The 25255-nt window shown below is 29.4% G+C and overlaps 3 protein-coding genes across 6 annotated transcripts in view; 2 read left to right on the top strand and 1 right to left on the bottom strand.

Annotated features, from left to right (window-relative positions):
* Positions 1 to 18402, top strand: part of Rsh (Rap GTPase activating protein radish) — a 41740-nt gene extending 23338 nt beyond the window's left edge. Inside the window, exons 4-21 of the mRNA XM_074255840.1 lie at positions 835 to 971; positions 1789 to 2220; positions 2292 to 2532; positions 3168 to 3634; positions 3739 to 3922; positions 4376 to 4580; positions 4891 to 5002; positions 8475 to 8577; positions 8824 to 8996; positions 10427 to 10913; positions 11826 to 12222; positions 12356 to 12590; positions 12936 to 13347; positions 13518 to 13673; positions 14324 to 14478; positions 16859 to 16968; positions 17039 to 17560; positions 17646 to 18402. Coding sequence (XP_074111941.1) covers positions 835 to 971; positions 1789 to 2220; positions 2292 to 2532; positions 3168 to 3634; positions 3739 to 3922; positions 4376 to 4580; positions 4891 to 5002; positions 8475 to 8577; positions 8824 to 8996; positions 10427 to 10913; positions 11826 to 12222; positions 12356 to 12590; positions 12936 to 13347; positions 13518 to 13673; positions 14324 to 14478; positions 16859 to 16968; positions 17039 to 17560; positions 17646 to 17798 — 4681 coding nt within the window. The 3' untranslated portion in view covers positions 17799 to 18402. The remainder of the gene's footprint in view (positions 1 to 834; positions 972 to 1788; positions 2221 to 2291; positions 2533 to 3167; positions 3635 to 3738; positions 3923 to 4375; positions 4581 to 4890; positions 5003 to 8474; positions 8578 to 8823; positions 8997 to 10426; positions 10914 to 11825; positions 12223 to 12355; positions 12591 to 12935; positions 13348 to 13517; positions 13674 to 14323; positions 14479 to 16858; positions 16969 to 17038; positions 17561 to 17645) is intronic.
* LOC141536110 (uncharacterized) overlaps positions 1 to 25255 on the bottom strand; it is a 146762-nt gene that overhangs the window by 59025 nt on the left and 62482 nt on the right. The window lies entirely within an intron of this gene.
* On the top strand, positions 21665 to 24228 carry Tip60 (Histone acetyltransferase Tip60). The gene is made up of 5 exons (XM_074256364.1): positions 21665 to 21801; positions 21899 to 21956; positions 22253 to 22321; positions 22664 to 23756; positions 23993 to 24228. The coding sequence occupies exons 1-5, from the start codon at positions 21757 to 21759 to the stop codon at positions 24099 to 24101; spliced, it is 1374 nt and encodes a 457-aa protein (XP_074112465.1). The 5' UTR covers positions 21665 to 21756; the 3' UTR covers positions 24102 to 24228.

Genomic DNA, 25255 nt, shown 5'->3' with positions numbered 1-25255 from the left:
ATAATTTTTTATTTGAGAATTTTATTCAGCCAGGGCCAAATACTTCAGCTCGACTGTGATCGGCAATTTTTTGACAAATAAATTTAATTACTCAAAAAATTGTCTAGCTTATAACAATTAAAATATTTATTTAATTGTTAGTCAGCGCTAAGTAATCAATTTAAGTTAATTGTTAAAATGTTCTCCTCGAAAGCATGCCAAAAATTTGTTCACTAAAAATGTAGAAAAAAAAGAATAGTGGAAAAAATTTAATTTTTTTGTTATTATTTTTATAAATCTTTTTTATTTAAATGTTTTTGTATTTTAATTTTACTGATATTACTAAATTTATTATAAACTTATTTTTAGACTGTTTTAGGAATCTTTTTTTAGTGTAAAAACTCTAACTTTTCCAGTTTTTTCCGTGTAAATATTTTAATTATAACATTTAAATAATAAATATTGTAAATTAGCTGTTAAAATAAAAATTTACTGTTTAAATTATTATTTATTTTATAATTTTTATTATAAAATAATTATTTAAATAAATAAAAAAAATTTTTTCCACTTCTCTTTTTTCCGTGTAATTATGTAATTAAAATCAATTGAGCATGTCGTGTCAAATCCTTGTCACCAAATTTAAATTTATCGACGCACATCTTTGTCTCGTTAATTAAACCAGCACTTTTTATTTTTCGTTAATGTTTAAATTAGGTAATTAAATATTTATAAAAATAAAAAAATAAATTGATAAGTTTTGTTAAAGTTTTGAATCTAAATATTAATTTGAGTTTGAGTTTTACAATCCAGCCCCAGGGACAGAGGACACTATTCATTTATCCGGGACTTTTCCAGGACAATGACGGCCATCTGTTTCGTGTGTAACCTCCCGATACTGAGCCATCAAGTCGGCTTAGTGTGGCAGGGAGGAAATGGCTGGGATGATCTTATGCGCGAACAGGTCGAGGAATTGACTTTGAAGCATCGACTAGGTGAGTTGACTCTTTTTAATTAATTAAAATAATTTATTTTTGTTTGAGTTAATTAATAATTTAGCAATTGATGTTTTTATACGGTGTCGATAATTAGTTTAATTGATATTATTTTCAATTAATTATTACATAGTTATTAATTGATAATTAGTATTATTAATTATTAATTATTGATTGTTATTTGTTGGACTTGATACTCGGAATTTTTCGTGATTAATAAGCAATGAATTTCCGATTTAATTGGATTAATTTTAGCCGGGTCGCGACGTGACTTGAATTTAAGAGAGCCTCGAGGGAGTACGGAAAACTTTTAGCAATAATCTGAGTCATTTTTAGTGCTCTGTTGGAATTAATTTGGGAGAAAAGTTTGTTTTTTAGGATGCCAATATGTTATTGTAGATTTATTGTAATTTTTACCCAATAAAAAAGAGATTTTTCACTATTTTGGAAGTACTAAAAATTATTACAAAGAATTATAATAAAAAATTCAAATTACTAGTAAACTATAAGAAGTATAAAAAAATCATAAGACTGTTTTTGTAGAAAATTTAATTTTCTATCGAAAAGATTCTGATTATTTTTTTATAACTTTAATATTTTATCCAAAATTTTATATTAAAACTTTAAAAATAATTTGTTTAAAATTTGAATTTCTAACAAGCTATAGTAACCATAAAAAAATCATAAGACTATTTTTTTAGACAATTTGATTTTCTATAAAAAAAAAAAATTATTTTTTCAATTTTTCATTTAAAATTAAAATTTACAACTTTAAAAAATACTAAAAATGATAAAAACTAAAAAAATTTAATGCAAGGAACAGGAAGAAGAGACTCAGCAGCCCAAATCGGAGCGCCGCTATCACCGCCGAACGAAACCCAAGAATGTTCCCCGACCCACCATGGCCGTCGTCGTCGCTCGAGTCTTGCGGACATTTTGCGAGACTGGAGCAGCGGAGGAAGCTCGAATAAGAACAAATCGGGCAACAAGCTCTGTCGACGAGAAACCCTGGCAGACATCGCGAAATCCTTGCCCTGGTCCCGGCAGCAGACGACCGAAGGGCACGCGGCGAGTATGAGAAAGCGTCGCGAAAGCTCTGTCGACAGCGGGATTAAAAGCTCGACCACCAGCAAGTCCAGGAGAGACTCGGCCATCAGCGATCTCAAAAATGACTTCGCGAAACTTTGGAACAAGAAAGAGCAGCCCCAGCAGCCCACTGTCATTTCTCCGACTCCGACTGATCGCCGAGGTTTGTTTTATTGATTTAATTTTGATCTGTTTGACTTTAATTAGTTAATTAATTCAATTTAAACGCTCCAGGATCCAGCGAGTCGAGATACTCGCGGAGAGGCTCCGGGGAGAGCGCGAGAACGAAGCGGGATAGTGTTGTCGGCGGTCCGGCTGGGGAACGCAAGCATCACTGTCGTCATCACAAGCGCAAACAATCACAGCAATCTCAGATTTCCCTTGATGCCGGAGCTATTACACCAACCAAGTACTATCGGATGGATCAGAGGCCCAGCGCTTCTAGCACTGACAGCTCTGCTTCTGCTGCAGTTAGGTTGGTTTATTTTTTTTTTGTTTAATTAATGTCAAAGATGAATGAATATACTTAGGAAGAGAAAAATTCTCTTTAGAAAAAAGTTCTAATATTTATTTCTATTTTTTACTGAAATTTTCTTTGACTAAAAAATTAATAATTAAAATATTTGTCTGATTAAAAACAGATTCTACTACTTAATATTTTAATTTTTTTAATTAAAAAAAAAAAAAAAAAAATATTCATGTGTCTGACTAAATATTGATATTTCTACTTAACTACTTAACAATTTATTAAAAAAAAAAAAAAAAAAATGTAAGATTTTTTATATCAAATAAAAAAAAATTTTTATATTGATTTAAAAATTTCGAATTACGCATTTGTAATTTTTAAACAAATAAAAAATTTTTTTTTCATTGTTTTCGTTTTTTATTGCTATTAAAAAATTTTATTAAAAAAAAAAAAAAAAAAAGTAAAGAATTCATTTAGAAGTTTTTTTTTTTATTAATATAAATTTTAAAATAAGTAAAAGTGAATTTACTCCAAGACTAAATTAATTAAAATTTTTTTTTGCAATTCAATCCTAAAAAAAAAAAAAAAAAAAAAAAAAAAAAAAAAAAAAAAAAAAAAACAACTAAAAAAATTATTAATTTCAGAGAACACTTAGAAGCCCAAAGAAGCTTGTCAGAGCGGCAAGAATCAAAGAACTTCCTGACGCCGGAAACGAAATCCTTCGGGATCGACCCAAAGCCGCCGTCGATGGAGAACATTAAAGCAGAGAAAAACTACTTGACTTTGGAGCCGGGAGTGAACACGCCGACGATAATAATGTCATCTACGACGCCTCCGTCAATATCGCCCACACTAAACAACTTACTGCTGCCTGGGGCCTCGATGTCCGGCGGACTGAGTCCCGTGGGCTCCCCTAGCGTCCACAACACACCCAGCCACCCTCTTCTGACGACCCGCCGCGACTCGACGACCCAGTGCTACTACGGCAAGGGGAAGGAGGTCTCCTCGAGCAAGCTGTCAAGGTTGACGCGTCAGGCTGCCACGATTGACGAGTCGCCCTCGGGGCGACGAAGCAGCCAGCCCACGCTCTCGCCCGATCCGGATGACGGAGGTGATTCTTTTGCTTCTTATATCGCGAGCAAGAAAGTTATTTGAGGATCATAACAATGATTGATTGATTGGTTGGCTTGCTTAAAAAAATAAACACTGTTTCAGGGCGCAAAGCGAGAAGGGACTCGCTCAGTCCGGACTCGGCTTCTTACTCCAGGCGAAGGGATTCCAAAAGTCATCTCAGTCCTGACAGAAATACTGCTGAGAAAAGAGACTTTAGTCCTAACAGACAGCGGAGACCTTCTAGATTACGCAGACAATCAACTACTATTATTGGACGACCTGCTAGGTAGTATTTATAATTAACAATAACAATTATAATCAATTAGTTAATAATAGTAATATTAATTTGTGACATGGAGCCACTTTGCGACTGCTGAGAATTAAGAATTAATAAAAAGAAGGAGAGTCTTATTATTTCTAAAGTATTTTAAGTGGGTATAAAATTTTAATACGAATTTGTAAGAGATAAAAATAAAATAATTATTGAAATTAATTAGATTTAATTATTAAATTAAAAATCTTGTCTTTTTAAAACTACTATAAAAATTTATTACAATAAATTAAATATCTAAGAAACTCGTAAAAAAATTTTAGTTTAGTTAAAAATCTTCCCTAATAATTAGTTTAACTAAAAAAAATAATTTTGTCTTAAAAAATAAAATACTTGTCAAAATTTGAATTTTAATAAAATTCTTGTGGCTTGATATTAGTGAATATTTAAATAAAAAAATTATTTCAGATCACCAGACAGTTCATCATGCTCCTCAAGAGACCCGAGTCCTTGCGCTCGAGGTTTTGGGAGCATCCAACACGCGCCAATTATCCGCCGACAATCTACCACGGAAGAAATTCTCATGTCCCGGGGATTTAGACGCCAAAGTACCACTGAGGAAATGATAAGGTGTCGTAATTTCCGCAGACAGAGTTCTCAAAGTGACGACACTGTAAGTTTATCTTATTTTAATAAAATCCTCTCTTTCAAATGTCAACCTCATTTTCTTCAAACTTCCTTCTCAATATTAATATTTGAATAATAATAATTAAAAAAAAAAATGTCTCAATTTAAATCTCAATGAAAAGTTTTAAAAAAATTTCTAAAATGAATTTCGATAATTACAAAAATAACAAAAGAACTTTTAAAAAATTTTTTTAATGAATAAAAAAAAATTCTTAAAATATTTGAATAAAAATAAAAAAAAAATTTATTAAATAAATAAAAATTTTCATAAAAACTATTTTACCAACAACCACTAGGTGCAACGTTACCGCGGACGGAGAGACAGCTCAGCTCAAATAACCGACGGAACCTTCCAATCGATGACGGTCGAAACATCGAGTACCTTTTTTGACAGCGGCACGCAAACAGGTAACCCCACAAATTCTATCTACACTTTCAAATGTTCCCGCCTCTCAACCCTTATCCTCACATCAGCTCACTTCTCCTCAAGCTGGTTGCCAACCCCAATAGCAGCTCCTCGAACTCAGTTGGTACTCTCCGATCTGCGCCAGCGCGAGTAGTTGACGCAAACAAACGTCGCTGCACGGCAATCGTTGATAAAAACAGATCTAAAACCCCTATCATTTATATTTTCAACAATCCTCATTGTCAGTATGACATCCTCATGCCACCAAACCGGGTCTCGCTCTGTCTTTTCCAACTCTTTAAATTCATTGTAAAAATCTATCAAAAATAATAGCACCCTCTCTGCAAAACTTTATTTTCTTCTAAAACTCACACGTGACTTTTAAATTGTTAAAAAAAAATTTTTTTTTTTCAATCAGTGTCTAAAATAATAATAACAACTGTCAATATTACTTTTACTATTATTATTATTATTATTATTATTATTATTATTATTATTATTATTATTATTATTATTATTATTATTATTATTATTATTATTATTATTATTATTATTATTATTTATTATTATTATTATTATTATTGAAACAATTGTTATTATTATTTATTAATCTGGTGTACAGACAAGACTCTTGAGAATGATAGTGACACTTCGATTTTTCATTAAAACACGCGGTGGGTGGTGTCCTTACTAAAGATTTCATTGATTCCACGATAGAATTATTATTTATTTATTATTATGTATTATCGCGGCTGTTATCAGTGGAAGTGATTTTTAAAAATAAATAAAAAATTGATAAAAAAAATGTAGAATAATTTTTGTGCAGAAAAATGATTAAAAATAAAAACAAAAAAATTTTAAGGGGGGTAAAAAGCAAAATAAGAACTGTCAAAGTTTCGCGGAGGAGAGAAAGGGGGAGGGACTAATGAAGAGACGGATGTGGATGTTGATGTTAATTTAAATGTTAATGGGAGTGACGAAATTGTGTGTATGCTAAGGCTTTAATAGCGATAAGGTATTGCCGGTGATAAGGAAGGTATACGCAAAATATCCTCGCGACATCGATCCACACCCCAAGGCCACGTGCTTCTCATTCGATCGGCAGCCTATCAATTCGACTCAATCTTGCTAGAGACGTTTCTTTATCCAGCTGGCAGGTATACTTAACTACTTTCTCTATTTTTATTTTTATTTTTATTTAGCCTTTCATGTGTCACCCGGTGATTGTTCAGATTGCTATCGACCCCACGTTTATTTAATAGACGGCCTTTACTGTCAATTTATTACTGTTTAAGCTGCCCGCTTTTTGGTTGTTGATTTTGGAAGGTAAATGTTTCTTTAGGTTCCTTTTTCATGGAAATTTTGAGGGTGGAAGAGAGTTTTGAAAGATTGCTTTTGAGAAGGTAAACTGAGAGATGATTAATTGAGTTTGGAGGGTTTTGAGACAAATTTTAATACCAACAGAAAAGAAAAGAATTAAAAAATTCTAATTATAAATTACTATTATGTTAAATAGTATAAATAATTTTTTAAGACGGAGAAAAAATTTAATTTGAAAATTTTTAAGCAACTTTTGTAAAGAGCAAACAAATACTGAAAATAATTATAAATTTATTAAATCAGAATGTAAATAAGAGTTTTTAATTAAAGAAAATTCAAAATTTTGATACGAAAAAATTTAGCTTGAGAATAAAAAAGATATTATTTATTTTAAGTCAAAGAAAATTTTAATTGTCTCACTAAATTTTAAAAAATCAGTAAAAAATAAATTGTGTCTGACTAAAAAATAACTCTACTACTTAAAATTGATCTTTTTAACTTAAATCTTTTTTTGCTAAAAAGAAAAAAAAATTTATTTTCTTCGTCCGACTAAAGATTGATTTTTCTACTCACTAATTTACCTTCTTGTCAATTTTTAAATGAACAAAATAAAATTTTAAAGATTCTTTTGGTAATTAAGAGTCTAAGGAAAATTAAATTTGAATTTAATGTTGGTAAAAAAATTTCTTATTTAAAATTTTAATTAAAAAATAGAATAAATCATTTTTATCTTTCTAAATAAGGAAAAAATTATTAAATGACACTTGAAATTAAAAAAATCAGTTTTTAAAAATATTTCTGATTGTCAAGCTAAGTAAAAATCACTGCAAAAAAAAAATAAAAATCAAATCGATAGCTTAAAGTAATTAAAACAAAAGAGCTCATCAATTCCGGAGATAAAACGTGCTATAACTTTGTTTCTATTAATTAAAAAAGACTATTTCGAGTGTGTATAAAAATGACCTATAAAGCGAACAGGAATAAAACACGTCGAATCTTTTTATTCCTCTCAGCATTCGAAACATTGGATTAATCCGAGTATCAATAACAAGTAAACAAAATAATCGAGCGCTCAAATGTGTGTGTATTTTTGAATTATTTCGCACAGAACGGGATCATTATTCATCCACACGTCCAAGAAATATTTCATCGATACACTGTTATTCTATACGTGGATTTAATAAATACTATTTGTATATTCACTATTCCGCTTGCTGTTCAATTCACTCTATATTTATTTCCCTGTATCATAATTATTTTTTTTTTTTTAATTAAAACCTACGTCTATTCCAATTTAACTTCACCCATTTCATTATCCTCAATCATAACTACCCGGTTCCGTTTAATTTTTTCATTAAAATTTTTAAATTATCTGCCCATCCTTCTTCCTTATTCGTTTTTATCTCCACACAAAGGGAAATTAATTATTTAATTTTTAAATAATAAAGTCTCATTAAAAATGTGTTACTACAAATAATTAAATTATATCGCGTCCCATGGGTCTGATCAATATTGACTAGTTCTACTTAAAAAAATTTTATTCAATATTTTTACGCTGATAGAAAAAAAATTTTTTTTTTATATTTAATTAGCTTTTATAATTTTTAATAAATTATATTTCGATATTAAAAAATTAAATGTAAATTTTTTCCTTAAAAAATATTTATTAAACATAAAAAAAATAATCGCTAATATTTAATAAATAAATAAATAAATAAATATATTAATTAATTAATAAATTCTTTTATCAGTTTGTTTAAAAAAAATAAAAATCATAAATTATTTTTTGTAACTAATTTTCAAAGTTGAAAAATTTTTTTCCTGTAATTAAGAAAAAAAAAAAAAAAAAAACAATTTATGCCTGAAAATATTAGTACTTTAAGGGAATACTCAAGAGAGCGGTCGAATAATAGGTTTATATCGAAATTCCGTAGCGTGCTGATGAAATTCCGTGATATGTATGCGGTTGATAGCTCCGAAGGAATTAAAGGAGCCAAATAAAATAAAATAAAAAAAAAATCCTTACCCTTGTCCTCCGCTACATACATAATAATGAATCAAATATAGCCGAGGAATAAATAATAAAATTAAATATTATTTATAATAATTAAAGATTTGATAATTCGATCGGAGTAATTTGTTTACTTGCAACAGAACCGTCGCCGCCTTACGACAACAATCACTATCACGAGGAGTGTCTGAGATGTAACAGCTGTGGCCTCAATCTCACGGGACCCAATCAGAAGAGAGCGAGACGGTAAGCAAACACCTTTATTTCTTTTTAGTTTTTAATTTATTGTGTATTTTTTTCTTTCTTTTATTCCAGTCCGTTGTCCTCAGGAAATTTAATCTGAGGTCTAGTTACGTACCTCGTTGTGTAATTGTTATACGAAGGAAAATTTTAATAAAAAATAAATTTTTTAAAGCTCGAAAAAAATCAAAAAATATTATTTTTTTGTGATTGAAAAAAAATTAATGTTAAAAATAAAAATATATTTTCTAGATTCAAAAATCAAATTCTTTGCGACCTGCACTTCGCGGACGTCGCGCTGATGGAGTGCTCGGACTTCATGCAGCAATTGCGCAGCTTTAAGCCTCAAAGTTTGGGCTGCGCAGTGGCCAGGCGAAAGTCTTCAACGACCCTCATCTTTCCTCTTCCGCCTCAGGCCTGCTCAGGTACATAATATGCATATACATATAAATATACTTTTATAAAATTTACCCTCCTCTCTACTGGCCCATTTACTTTTATTATTTCCATCCCGAACGAGTTTAAAACTTTTAAATTTCGTTTCCGAAGAAAAACGCGAAAAACGAGCAGCGGAAACAAACAACAAAACAGAGCTCGTGAAATTAAAGTACCGAGTTTATATCTAACTGCGTATATCAAAACTCATTTCTCAGTTTAAATATCTATCCAAGAGTATAAGTTTGAGAGTAAAGACGTCGGAGTATGAGTTTGTGGGAGTTAAGCGAGAAAATACTTTTACTCATACACACACAGACAATGTGCCACAGGTGGTTTGTACTTTATACTTTTATACTTCGTACAACTCTACAATAACGCTTTAACTATATACTTTATTATTATTATTATTATTATTATAATATTATTGTCATTATTTTATATTTAATGTTACTTATTATAAATTTGTATTTAATAATAAACTATTTTTTTATTTTATAATAATAATAATTCTTTTTAAAAAAATCTTTAATAAAATAATACGGAAAAAACAAACTAATGAAATGAAGGATCATAAATAAATGAAGAGCTGAAATTATTTGGAGCAATGAAGATAAATCTAGTCGTTGGCGATTCACTCTAAGTTCGAATACCGAGCCCTGTTAAAAACAGCTTGGTGTTCTACCTTACAGTGACTCGACTACGACATCACTTCAGACAAAAGAACACGAGAAAGAAAAGAAGAAGATGGAAGAGGAATCAAGGGTCTTACGGAACAAGTGGTTGGCTTCTTATGGTCCACTCAGCTCTTTACAAGACTTGACTGTTCTCAGTGTTACTTGGTACTTAGTGCGCCTAAGTCTTCAATGGAGACACTGGGCTTAGGGTAAAGCTTTACCGACAAAAAAGCTCTTTCTTTTATGTTAATCCTGATCTTTATGCAAGCTTTATCGTTCTATTCTTTTCCATTTTATTCCACTCCACTCAGGGAAATTTAAAATTATAACCATCGCGGTTGAAACCTTTTCTTATGAATATTTTTAAATAATTACGGACCTTTTCAGAGTCGCGAGGGTCGTCGTTTTCATATAATTGTTTTTTTCTTAACAATGTTTTTGTTATTATTTTTATAAATACTCTCAATAATTACAGTTTTAAATGCAAAAAACTTGCAGTTTTTTCTTTTCCGTGTAAATATTTAATTGTAACATTTACATAATAAATATCGTAAATTAGCTGTTAAAATAAAAATTTACTGTTTGAATTATCATTTATTTTATAATTTTTATTATAAAATAAATGAATAAAAAAAACAAATAGTTGAATAATTTAATTTTTTCCTAAATTTTTATACCAAAATTATAAAAATTTTTTTACTAAATAATTTAATAGTAAAAAAATATTATTGATCAATTTCCAGATGAATTCTGTAAAGAATTTCCCCACAATCTAATCCCGACCCCAGGATATTGGATCGAGTGCTCGCGGCCCCAAATAACCTCGGACACAATTTGGGACGAGAGCGAGAGTGACCGCGATTTCACGGATCCCGAGCAAGTTGATGAGCAAGCGGAGCTCTCGATGATGAACAAGCGGAGAGACCTGTGTCTGTTTGAGGAGAACGAGCTCGAGGACGAGGACGTCCCCCGGAAGAAGACGACCATTGAGGAGCAGTGGGAGAAGAACCAGGGCTTCGAGCTGACCTCCGTCGAGCAGGAGACCTACGAGAAGTACTTTTACGGGTCCGAGCACTGGAACTACTTCACCAACGACGAGGATCTGGGCCCTGTGATCCTCAGCATCAAGCAGGAGACCATCAGCGGCCGCGATCAGTTCAGGATTCTCGTTAGAGCTATTAGTTACACCGTTCACGGGCTCATCCCTGCCAGCTGCGTTTTTGCTGATAGGTCAGCTTTATTCGCTTATTAATTATGTTAATTTTTGGGGATTAATATTCCTCGTGAAAATCATATGCATCATGAATATTAATGCGAGGGATTTTATTGGTATCAATTTTAATTGTTCGACGGTACTTGTAATTTTTTTTTTTTTAAAGAGGATTTGACTTAATTATTTATTGATTTTATTTCGATGTTACGTTATTAATTAATTATTAATCTCGATAATTATAATTATTATCAATTATCATATTCATTGAATTTTTTTTATTACATTATTGAAAATTAAGAGGGTAATTATAATTTTTTTTTTGTCGAAGCTAAAATATTAATTTCATGACACAGATCCTTGTGTTATTATAAATTAAGTGGTTAATTATTGAAATTTTGAATAATTAATTTGCAATTGAGAATTTTCATAATTTTGAGAATTCTAAAATATAAAATAATTATTTTTGAAAAATTTTTGATAAAATTAAGGATCCTAGACATTTAAAAAAATTTTTTAATATAAATTAGAGAATTTGAAAGACGTGTTAATTTTTTATTTAAAAAAAAAAACAATAGAATTTACGTGTATTAAGTTTTTTTTTTTTTGGTAGAAGGTGAAATATTTGTTTCATTACACAGATTCTTGTAGTATTGTCCTACATACGTTCTTATTAGAGGAGTAAATTAAATTTTTTTATATTTTGAAAATGAAAATTTATTTCAAAATTTCTGTGCTAAAAAAAAGGATAAATTATTGTCAGACAAGAATTTCTTTGAAAATTTTTAAAGTAAATAAAAATTTTAACCAAAAAAAAAATTAATTAGTTAAAAAAATCTATTTCGAACTTGAATTAATTTAAAAAAATTGTCAGATAATAATCTTTGAATTTAAAAATCAATAAAAGTAAAATATGTGTTAAAAAATGACAGATATAACCGTGAAGAAGTAGTAAAAAGCCTGGGTAAAGAGGTGAACATAAATCCTGCATTGACTCTGGGACAGCTGCCAGATACCCCAGAGGAGCTGCTGAAGCTGGATCAAGTGTTCATAAAGTCCGAGCTGAAAGTCGGAGTGATTTATGTGCAAGAGGGCCAGTACACAGAGGAGGAGATACTCGACAACAACGACAGCTCCCCCTTTTTCGAGGAGTTCCTCCAGATTCTCGGGGACAAGATCCGGCTGAAGGGCTTCGACAAGTACAAAGGCGGTCTCGACACCGTCCATGACCTCACCGGTCTCTACTCGGTCTACACCAACTGGCGTAACATCGAGATCATGTTCCACGTGTCTACTCTACTGCCTTACGAAAAACACGATCCTCAAAAGGTATCTTCTATTTCCATCATCATTATTATTATTATCATTATTGTTGTTGTTGTTAGTGCTTCTTTCTCATTATTAATGCATGGAAATTTTATACTTTATATTTCATACTTTGTACGGTAATTTGAATTTCCAGCTTCAAAGGAAGCGACACATCGGCAACGATATCGTCTGCGTAGTGTTCCTTGAGGCGGACAATACACAATTCAGCCCCGCTTGTATAAAATCTCATTTCCTTCACACTTTTATCATCGTGCGTGTCAGTCCGAGGATAAAGAGGAAAATTACGAGATACGAGGTCTCTGTTGTCACCAGAGATGAAGTCGGCGCTTACAAACCCTATTTGTGGGAGCAAAGTGTCTTTGAGAAAGGTTGCTTTAATATATTTAGACTATTTATTTCATTTATAAAGAAAAATTGTCATATTTAAGAGATTTTATTTTTAAAAGTTTAATAATTTTTTTTTTTTTGTGACTTTTAATGATTATTGCAACTATAAATTATCCTTCGGCTTATTGATTAAATTTTTACTTTAAAATTTTTGCGAAAAAAATTTTTTTGAATACTTTATATAATTATTTTTTTGTAATTAAAAATGTAATTAATTTCATAAAAAATTAAATTGTGATATTTTATTCTTTTTTTGATTGAAAAAAAATATTTCTAAAAATAAATTGACGAATATTTCACTTCAATTAAATAATAAAATCTTTCAGGTCAAATGTTCCGCGAATGGATCTTAACAAAAATAGTAAACGGAGAGCGCGCAAGTTACTCAGCTCCGAAATTCGCGCGAATGCAAGAGCGAACCCGAAGCCAGATGCTCGAGGACATAGTCGCGAACTTAGCGAACCACGCGGAAACCGGGCAAATTCCTAAACCTTACCGCCGAGGATCCTGGCGACCTATCGGCCACATGAGACCGTCCTCGCCGCTCCTGGACTCGGTGAGAGACCAGTTCGAGGACTACGACCAGCTGGCTAAGGATTTCACGAGAGTCTTCCTGAACAACGCGGATAATCTCCAGTTACACGCGAACCTCTTCGACGTTGCTTTCCTAGTTCCCGGGCAGCAGAAGCAGAAAGTGAGGTTTATTGGTGTGCGTGCGATCCTTGGAGTTCGCAGCAGGTTAGTTTTTTCTTATAAATTATATGAGCGGTATGAGGCGTGCACTTTTGGATTTTCCAAACTTTTTGATACTGTTCTTCGGATAAACTCGAGTGCAAAAGACAGAGCACAGACAAGTAGATAAAGTTTGTGAGATTAATTAAATAAAAAAAGTCAACTTTATCCTTCAGGGTATTCCAAGAAATGCTGTACGGAATTCAAACAGGGTTTGGCAGTCCTCAAGTCCCCGTAGCGGAGCTACTCGCGAGACCTGCGCCAACTTTGCTCAGTCCACAGAAACCAAAGAGCTCAAACTTTCTACAAGTTCCTGACATTGAAAGCCCTAGGTATACTCTTCCTTCCATTGTTTTCTTTTTTTATCTCACCGTCTACTACGATTGTAACTACTTTTTATTTATTTATCGAGAAATATAACTTATAAATTGATTCTTTCAATTACTTTCTACGTCTCGATACTTTTGTAATTTAGTTTCTAATCCAATCAAACACTCGGGATATGAATTAAAATTTCAAGTTTAATTAATTGGTTAAGTTTTCTTCATCTAGTGTAATTGCTCTTTTTTTTTTTAATTAAAATTGATGGTGGGATTTAAAAGAAGTCAATTTAATTGCATGGTAGTGATAGTTTTTTATTATTAACAAATTTATTTATACGGCACATCCTGTCCAGTCCATTGCACTACATGTTTTTTAATTAAAGGGTATTTTAGTCTAAAAATTTATAAAATTTATAAAATATTAATAAAAAAATTATTTATTAATTTTTTTAAGCTTCAAAAAAAATTCTAAATTTACAATCTAGACTAAAATCCTCCCTGCATTTTTTTTTTAAATTCTAATGACTGTTTTAAAGCATCCTTTCCCTATTCCGCAATTTAAATTCCTAATTTTTAAAAAATAATTTATAAAAAATGTTCTCCGTACCCCGAGGTGCCGTTTAACCGTTTCTGTGAGATACTGGCTGTAATCTGTTTAGGCCCAAAAGTGTGCCCTCGTCGCCGATGGTAAAGAGAGCGTTTTCGAGGCTCGGGACCATCACCGCCGGCTGGGGGAGGAGTATAAGGAAACACGGGAGCAATACGTTACAAGTTGAGGACAGAAAAAGGTGGACTTCTTCTCAAGACTGCAGTAGTAAGTTATTTTTAGTAATTATTAATTACTAAAATTAAACTGATGGTCTTGAGAGAAATTTTAAATAAAAAAAATCAATTAAATTTAATATTTTTTTTTTTTTTTTTTTTTTTTTAACATACTTATAATTATTTCTTATTATTAATGACTCAAGTGTTCTTCTGTTAATACGTCTTTTATCCAATGAGACACATGGACTATATTTGCGTTGAGCGTCACGTTTGATTTATTGTTACATCTTTTTATTAAAATTCCAGAGAGATAGTAATTAAATGAATTTTTGTTCTTACAAATAAGTGGGACGGCATTTCCAAACTATAAAATTAAAAATTTAATTAAAATAATAAATAATAAATTTGACATTTGAAAATTTTTACCATTTTTTATATTAAAATTTGAACAACAAAAACTGCAAATTTATTTTAAAAAAATGGTAAAATGTTTTTTAATCTTAATTTTATTAATTATAAAAATAAAAAATATTAAATTTACCGTAAAATTGAAGCACCAAAATTAAAATATCGGAAATACTTACGCTACAAAAACTTTTTTGGTAACTTTCAGTCTCACTGCAAGTAAAACTATCATAAAAGACACTTAATTTATTAAACTCATCAAAATCTTGGCATTTTTCTGTGTCTATCAATCTGTGTTTACTTCTTTTCATTTCAATATTTTCCAAACCTAAAAATACGACCAACGTCTTACTATTAAAGTCTTGTTAAAATTTAAAATCATTAATTCTCACCGGCAATCGTTGCATAAAGTGAGTAACAATTATTCCTATCGATCTCGGAATACTTAGTGGGCAAACAAATGGAATTTATAAACCCGTTAAAGTAAAACGGGGTGAGAAGAATTAAAATTGCAACGTCATATGCATTTATGTCATGAGCAGTCGCCATAAATACTTTTCTTTTGTAATTTTTGTGCTTGTAAATTTTTTCAACCGTTCGTTCTTGGTATTTTTTTTCGACGTCTGTTGAGGTACTTACTACTAAATTTGCGGGCTCACTAAAAAATTTAGACAATTTTATTATTATTATTATTTAGCATTAAAAATTAATTACAAAATAATTTTTTAAAATATAAGAAATTTAAAAAAATTCTCAAAATGTGTAACAATAATAATAATTACAATTAATTATGCAATATTGATTTTTTTTATTTTTAAGACAAAATAAAGCCAAAATTGAAATATTTAACTAGTAATAATAAAAAATAATTAATAATAACAATAAAAATCATGAATAGTAAGTTTAAAGTCTTATTACAAAAGAAAAGTAATTATTTACCTCGGCGTAAAGCTGGCAAGAGTGATAACAGCCTTCGGATGTATAATAGTCCCGTAAAAGTAAGTCGTCGAGCGTATTCTACGATCAGGTGCGTTTACTATCACATAAATATTAACCATCCACGGGAATAATTCGGTGTTAGTTTTCTCGCCGTTCAATAAACCTGTCCCACATCTTTTCTTCACATTGATCTCTACTAGTTCATTTTGACCGTTAAAATATCTCACCTTACAATTAATTCCCGCGATAAATCCCAAAACAATTACTGCCTTCCACCAGTTAATAATCATCCTGAGCGTTCTAGGTCGATTGAAAAATTCAAGCGCTTTTTTTGTTAAATCTATCCAATTTACGGTACGATTTTATCGCGACTGACTCGGATAATCTACAAACGACTTATTATACTTACTTCACTGCTGTATTACTATCTAATTAAACACATATTACACATTGTACATTAAACATCACACGTTATAGAAAAATAAGGTAAATATTTGATTATTTTAATGAATTGACGACAATAAAATTTTTAATTACTGAATCATTTTTTATTAAATGACACCTGTTATCTAGAGTACGTCGTCTATTACTTCAAGAACATTAAATTTATATTATCGATTATCTTTCAATTAATTGAATAATCGATTTTTTATCACTAGAATTTTATTTTTACTTTGTAACAATAATTACTAAGTAAATTTTTTGTTTTAAATTATAATCATAATCATTTTTAAAAATAAATATTCGTTATTAAATTAAATATTTTTATAAAATGATTCTATTTATTATTTATACTACATAAAATTTTTTTTAAATATGAAATAGTATGAAATTTACGTTCCTACAACTTTAATCTCTAAAAAATTTTATAAATTAAATTTTTACCAAGTTTATAAGATGATAAAAAAATTTTTTTGAAGTTAGGTCTAAAAATAAAAATAAAATGCCGTAAAAATGGCGAGCGTATTTTTAGTTCAATTTTTTTAGGGAAAAAGAAGAAAATAATTTTCAAATTACACAACAAATTTTTTTTTTGCTGACTTGGAAAAAATTAAAAAAAAAATTAATTATTTATCTTTTATCAGACAAAGAAGCAAAAGAAAAGGAAAAAGCAGCCCAGTCACTAGCAGTTCCCCGACTGAGTGTTTGTGCTGACGCGCAGAAAGTCGACCGTGCTAAATTAGCTCAAACTGAAGTAAATTTATCATCAATAATAATTATTATTAAATTTTTTATTAGAAGATATTTATGAATATTTTTTTTAGTTTGACATAATCGAGTTCGACCCCGAGACTTTTGGAATTCTACTAGACTACTTGCACACGGGGTCGTGTCCTTTGACCTGCAGCAATATCCCAGGATTAATATGCGCCGCGGAGCACTACGACCTCCCGGACTTGCTACAGGCGTGTTTCCACCACGCAAAGCAGTTCCTCAGGATCGAGATAGTCTGCGTGATGCTCTGCGCCCTGGAGAACTACTACTGGCGCTACACCTCCGCCTCGGAGCTCGTGAACATGATCCTCGCGTTCGTGGAGACTCGGGCGTACCAACTCTTCCAGAGCCCCCATTTTCTCACCCTCAGCGAGAGCATGGTCCAGACAATAATGTGTCGCGGGTTAGAAGTCGTTGAAATTAAAAAGTTCGAGGCGATGCTCAGCTGGGCCAAGCACAGAATTAAAACCAAGTCCTCCAAGGTCGACGCTAAGCATGAATTTAAATGTATCATGGAGAGACTCAGCAAAGACTTAAAGTTGTACCGAATCACTCCCCAAGAATTAATTAGGGTTAGTGTTTTAAATTTTAAAATTCTTTTTCTACAATAATGATTATAATTTTATAAAATATAAATTAAATAATTTATTATTTTAGATTGTTCTTCCATCAAAAGCGATAAAAAACGAACGGATATTAGAGACTCTAATGTACCAAGCAAACTCCGGTATTTACCGAAATGTCGACACTTACTTAGAAGACTACCAGAAGAGGATACAAAATCAAGAGAGTTTTGACTACGGAATTTAAAATTACATTAACAAATAAATAATTATTAAATGAAAGCTAGTTTTATTAATAATTATTTATTTGTTAGTGCTGTTATTATTATTATTGTAAAACGTCAAACGCACACTAAACATATCGAGTATCCTCGTTGAAAATAATCATTGGATATCGTTATATTTTATAAGAAATTGATCAAAATTGTAATTCAAGTTTGGGTACTCAATACTCAATTTACGCGCTAGTATTTTTACTCATTCGTTAGTTTTTAATTTTATTGTTGAAAAAAATTTATTTTCAGCCACGAAAACTTGAATTATAATTATGTATAAATTTATTATTTATATTTTTAGTGTTGAATTTTTTATAGGTAGAGAGGTAGCGCAGAAATAATGAACTAGTTTTATTTTCCGAGCTTTTAAAAAAATTTTTCAGTAATTATTATTTTTCTGACTTTTTTTAATGTGTTGTGCTTTAATTATTTTCTTAAGAGTGTCAACTTGATAGAAAAAAATTTTAAACACATTTTTTAGTGAGCTAATATTTTTTTAAAAGACTCGAAAAAAAAATTAGTAAATTTTTTTGCGCCACCTTGAAAAGTAGTCTAAGTTTAGTTATTTATTTTTTTTTTTTTTGAGAAAATAAGTTATAAAAAAACGGACAAATATGAATAAAAAAAAAAAATATATATATATATATAATAAAAAAAAAAAAAAGGTTATGCCAATATTGACAATCTGTATTATATAAATAATTAGTATTGTAAATTAAAAAAAAAAATTCCTTGTAAAATTTATAAAGCAAATTAAGAAAAAAAATATTTAATAAAATATATATTGAAATAACTGATTATGATTATAATTATATACAATAATATTAAAAAAGAAAACTTTGAGAAGTAAAGTCGTTGATAAATATATATTTGAGTGTCTGAATAAATAAATAAATAAATATTTAAATGAGTTCCGTTTTTCTATTGTAGATTTTGTATCTTTAATAGTCTGGATAAAGATAAATTATAAGCCATCTAATCAGCGGATGCGTTGCCGAATTAATTTTATAAAGAGTTAATATAATTAATAATAAAAATAATAGTTGAAATAATTTATTTATTATCGTTTGCCAACATTATATATGAAAGATATTTTTTATACTATGCCAATCCGAGGATTTTCTTTACACAATTATTTTTATTGTGTTTATTGTTGATTATTGATAATTGAATACAAACCGTTGATCATTGAAATAATTATTAATTATAAATGGTGTTAATTCAAATGATAGTTTTACAGGAATTTTATCAGAGCAGGATTTATATCTAAGCTATATTATTATATAAATAAAAATGTTCGATTATTCTTCTGAGGAAACCTGCTTCGACTGTTAATTAATTAATTAATTAATTCATCCATTGATTAATTAATTAATCTATTGTATACATAAATATACATACATATATATATATATATATATATATATATATATATATATATATATATATATATATATATATATATATTTATTAATAAATGTCTTACTGTAAGTACCTTCATTCATTTATTTTTTTCTTCGTTTTTTTCATATTTATTTTGAAGTTTAAAATTATTTTTTTTTTAATAATTTCAGTAGCCATTTTTTATTAAAAAAAGGCTATAAAATATTAATCACACCAAGAAAAATTAAAATTAATTTTTTTACTGTGGAAAATTCTTTTAGAAGGTTAAAAAAAAATTTTTTTTAGAAATTATATTGTAAATTATGAAGTAATTAAAAAATTTTGATATTTAAATTTTTGAACTGATAAATTAATTAAATTTTATTTCATTAAAAAATTTTTCCTTTTAATTCAAGAAAGTTGTGTTTTTTTTTTTTTTTTGTAATTAAGTTTATTTTTTTTGTATTTAATTTCATAAATATTAAAAAAATTTTTTTTTAGTATAATAATTAAATTTAATTTCTTTATTAATTTCTAAAAGAATTTTCCGTTCAAAAAATTCCGCTAAAATTTATTAAAAAAAAAAAAAAAATTAATTTCCCGTATGATAAATTAAAACTGATAAGTGTCTTATTGTTCGGAATATAAATAAACGACTGGACGAAAGTAAATTTCCATAAAAATTCTCTATCATATAAACATTCATATAATCAATAATAATAAGATTAATATATATGATAAATATTAATAATAATAAAATAAAAAACCACGATACGATTGTTGTGATTAAAAATATATACCAATAATACATGATGCATATATTTGTCATTGGCCATCAATTAATAATCAATAATCAGTAATTAACTATAGTTTATCAGTACAAATAATAAAACTGTAGAACGAATCATGGTATATTGTTCGATAAATCGAAACTTTGTGTATTGAAAAGTATATTAATATATTTTGTTTCCTGAATGGACAGTGTCCGACTATTGCCGTCTCTCCGATGTTGAGTGTATCAATAATATCGAAAATTTGTAAGCTAAAACTTTTTTGTTTATAAATCAACGACTTGTGTGTGGAATTTTGATTTTATTTTAAAAAAATTGCTGAACAATATTCAAAATAATAAAAATAATAAAGAAGCGCATGCCGATTTGGATATTTTATGATTTATTGTAAGCCACTGATATGTTACTGTTATACATATATATGAATAAAAAAAAAAAAAAATATATATATATATATATATATATATATATATATATATATATATATATATATATATATATATATATATATATATATATATATATATATATGTACCTATGTACGTATATAATTACGTATGACTAAAAATTGCTTTGATAATGCTTTATTGATCAAAATATTTTTTTTTTAAATAAATAGATTAATTCAAGAACCATAATCTTTAAAATTCTGCAGGTTTTCCATCGAGTCTGCTGCTATCAGATATCTGAGTTGGCGTGTGTAGTATTCTTTAATGACTTTTGAACTGAAATCTTGATCAATCACCAAGATGGAGAAATTTATGGCTTCGTTTCTCAGCATTTCGTTCGTCAGGTCGAGCAAATCCACAGAAATTGCAACGGGATTAAGTTCATTCGGAAAACACAATTCTAGCAGCTTACGCTGTTTTTTAAAATTCAAATTTTTTAATTAATTATTTATTACATAATCTTACAAGTAATAATAATAAAATTTACTTGTACTTTTTTAAGAATCAAGGTTTACAAAATTTTTTAAAAATAAATAGCTTACAAAAAAAAAAAACTAAATATAATTTATAATTGATTGACGTTAAAAGTTAAAAAATTAATACAACTTACGGCATGGAAGTGAAAATTTGGTCTGGTATATGTTGAAGAGTCATTAATTTTTATCAAATTGCACTGAATTACACTTATAAACAAAAAACATAGACTAATTGCTGAGCATACGTGTCCGTTTGCAACGGGACTTCCTCGCAAAGCGTCACCGACTTAATTATTTTTAAGTGCATCGCAATACAGAAAATTGCACACGCTCGCGAGGTTTCCATAGAGAAGAATATGTAAACTTTGAGAGCCTATTATTGATTTAAAATTTTTTATTATTTGTAAGCCCAAAAAAAAATTTTAATTTTATTTAATTATTTGAAATTTATTTGATATTAAATAAAATATAATTTAATAAAAAAATTTTAATTAAAATAAATAATAAATAAATCCTTGAATTTTTATTCTAATTTTTTATAAATAATAAATATATAATATATAAAATTTATTATTTTTTTCAAAATAAAAATCAAATAATTTTTATAAAAAAATTTTGGAAATTGTTTGCAATAATTTTAAAATTTTCCGCGTTAAAAATTCAAATTTCGCGCCACCTACTTCTTGAATTCTACCGTACCTAAAGAGCGAGTGACAGTGGCTCTCTGCAGTCAGTAGCATTCAAACGCTCGGCGTCAAAACAAGCTTTAGACAAACTCAACAAACATAAATATCATAATTAAAAGTTATTTACATTAGATAATTAACAAAAATGATCGGTGACAATGAGGACTCTCACTCATTATGTGATTCACTGGTAAATATTCGCCCTCAGAATTTAATTATCTCCAAATATGTCACTAATAGATCGTAAGTATTTGTTAAAGTCACAATCATAACCTAATTTTTTTTAGAATTTACTTGAAGAAGGCTGTCGTTTGCCGGTTCGTATGCACAGTACTAATGATTGGAGTAAGTTTTTATTAATTTTATCATTAATAGCATTTTTTATAACCAAAATTTAACTATTTTTAATTATTTATATCATTTATAAGTCAGTAAACACAAAGTTCAATTTTCAGTTAGTATTTTGTTTGTTTATTTTGTTGTTACTCATAATTTTTTATCAATAATAAATAATAATAATAATAATATTTATTATTAAATTTATTTATTTTGCTGGTAATTGACAGATGGATTGAATTTTATGTTTACTTTTTTTTGACACCTCAATTTGATAATAATATTTATTCTTTTCTTTCTCACAGCATTGGCGGAATTAATTAGTGTAAAAGAAGTTGGACCAGTTAAATATTATTATGTCCATTATGTTGATTGTAAGTATTTATACATTAAATATTTTTTTTCTTTAAAAAAATCATTTTATCTTTAAAAAAAAAATTATTTTGAAATTAGCATTTTTTTTTTTATTTTTTTAAAATAAACTAGGTCTAGAAAATTTAATGCAGCCTAAATACTTATCATAATAAATTGACTACCGGTGATAATGATATGAAATCTTAAAAAGGTATAAATTAAAGTCAAGACCTTTACAATGACACTAAATTTCACTAAAAAAACCGATTTTATCATATGATTATTATGAAGACAAAATATTTTTTATTCTCTTAAAATCTAGATTGTAAAAAATGAAATTTTTTCAATTTAAAAATTTCCAGTCAACAAAAGATTGGACGAGTGGGTAACAGAAGATAGATTAGACACGCGAAAAGTGCAGTACCCGCACCGCGACGGAACGACGGCCCCAGGAACAGGATGCGCGACTCCAAAAAAAATCAGCCGGCCTCCGAGCCCAACGAACACACCCACGGAGCCAGTGAACGGCTCCGCGGCGTTCCAAGCAGCGCTCCAAAAGCGGATCTCAAGGAAGAGAAAGGGGACCTTCCTGGACAACGAGGACTCCCAGGAAGCGACGAACCCTTCTGGAGCGCAGCAGACACCTGGTCCGCGTCCCACGGGGTCGATGGTGACGCACCACCACGACGACGTGGTGACGCGCATGAAGAACATCGAGCTGATCGAACTGGGGCGCCACCGGATCAGGCCCTGGTACTTCAGCCCCTACCCCGAGGCGATGGTCACGCTGCCCTGCATCTACATCTGCGAGTTCTGTCTTAAATACCGCAAGAGCCGAAAGTGCCTCGAGCGGCATCTAGTCAAGTGCAACCTGAGACACCCTCCAGGGAACGAAATCTACCGCAAGGGGTCCATCTCCTTCTTCGAGATCGACGGACGCAAGAACAAGAACTACGCCCAGAATTTGTGTCTCCTTGCGAAGCTCTTTCTCGACCACAAGACTCTCTACTACGACACCGACCCGTTTCTCTTCTACGCGATGACAGAGTTCGACAGCAGGGGCTTCCACATCGTCGGGTATTTTTCTAAAGAGAAAGAGTCCACCGAGGACTACAACGTCGCTTGTATCCTCACTCTGCCGCCCTATCAGCGGAAAGGCTACGGCAAGCTCCTCATCGAGTTCTCCTACGAGCTGTCTAAATTCGAGGGGAAAACTGGATCTCCCGAAAAACCGCTGTCAGACTTGGGGTTGCTGTCTTACAGAAGCTACTGGACTCACACGATTGTTGATATTCTTATCAATGTCAAGCCGCTGGTGGAAAATGAAAAAGCACAGATTACTATCAATGAAATCTGCGAGCTCACCGCTATTAAAAAAGAAGATGTTATATCGACTTTACAGCACTTGGGGCTTATTAATTATTACAAGGGGCAATATATCGTTACGCTTAATGAGTAAGTTTTTATTTCAATTAATTACTCAATTTTTTTTTTAATTATAAATGTTAGAAGCAATAATTTTTTTTTTATTTTAAAATATAGAAATTTGAAATTTTTTAATTTTAATTTTTTTTTTAATATTTTAAGCAATCTGATTGATTAATTAATTAATTTATTTATTTACTGTGCGACTGGCCACAAAATTTAGCCTATTCTCTTAATAATATAGATTGTTATTATTATTTTTTCAGAAAAACAATAATAGACCATGCAGAAGCAATGGCAAAACGGTCTATCAGGATAGATTCTAGATGTTTAAACTGGCAACCTAAAGACTGGAGTGTTCGCGCAAAATGGTAAACTGCGACAATAAATACCGATACTCAACAACCGCTTATTTTTTTTTAACTTACTTATATTATATTGTACATAAATGTAATTTTATAAAAGTAATTCAATAATAGAATTTAAAAATTTTATAATTAAATCTTGTTGTTGCTACAAATCCCTTCATTTTATTTTTAAAAACGTTTCTTCTACATAAATTAACTATTAAAAAAATCTACTATCCAAAGAACAAATAAAAATTATAATAAACCGTAATTTCACCGTCAATTTATAAATACTAAAAATATTTTCTATATTACCAACGAACGATGTTACTTTCTCGATATCTTCAATCCCTTGTATGCACCTTTAACCCCTATTTTACCTCGGTAAGGGATGGTTTTACCTACTCTGTCGATAACAACTCTATGATTTATAATTTATATATTCTAAAAGATAAATTTATCTAGATATTTTATCTTCTACAAATACATCCTTGAGAATAATTTTTATTTTTTATCCAATTTATTCATAAACTTTTGAGATTAATTCTCAATCATTAATTTTTAAAGATAAAATTAATTGTCATATGTTTTAAAATTAATTAAAAATTTATTCAATAAAAAATTTCAATAGAAATAAAATTTTTATTTAAAAAAATTAAAATTTGTTATTTTTTTAAAGAATCATTAAAATGATTTAAAATAAATGAGTTTCAAAAAAAATTATAATTTAATTGTATAAAACTTTAATTATTATTTAAAAAAATAATAATAATAATTTAGTAGGTTTAAATAATTTTTATTCTATTTTTGGATTAATTAGGATTGAAGTTTTTTCTCTAAAAAAATTTAAATCCTAATTAATCAAAAAATTTCGTATCAATTTAAAATAAAAATTCAAAATACTAATTTCTAAATTTCCCATCACTAATTTATTAATTTTATATTTTAAACTACGAACGATTAAAATTCAAAGATAAAAATACACAAACGAAAATAGAGAACCGAATTAATTAATCAGAACCGACAGATCATTTTTTATCGCATCGATATCCTCAGTAATTCCGCAGATACAGATGCAGAATCTTTATCTCGAGCATTGAGAGTCGAGGAAGCATAGCGAGACGTAACAAGCACGAGTGGAGGAACAGAGGAACGTAGGAAGAGTTCGAGAGGAACAGAGGG

This window comes from Cotesia typhae, unplaced genomic scaffold (assembly GCF_013202065.1).
Source record: "Cotesia typhae breed Kobodo isofemale line unplaced genomic scaffold, CoteBio_Ctyphae scaffold_152, whole genome shotgun sequence".
Classification (NCBI taxonomy): Eukaryota; Metazoa; Arthropoda; class Insecta; order Hymenoptera; family Braconidae; genus Cotesia; species Cotesia typhae.
Note: the sequence above shows the minus strand (reverse complement) of the source record. Positions and strands in the feature narration are given on the sequence as shown.

Excerpts from the sequence above, each read along its gene's own strand:
- Tip60 (XM_074256364.1), top strand. The coding sequence starts at position 21,757 with ATGATCGGTGACAATGAGGACTCTCACTCATTATGTGATTCACTG. Across the intron at positions 21,802-21,898 it reads ACTCATTATGTGATTCACTG|AATTTACTTGAAGAAGGCTG; the intron begins GTAAATATTCGC and ends AATTTTTTTTAG. Across the intron at positions 23,757-23,992 it reads TATATCGTTACGCTTAATGA|AAAAACAATAATAGACCATG; the intron begins GTAAGTTTTTAT and ends TTATTTTTTCAG.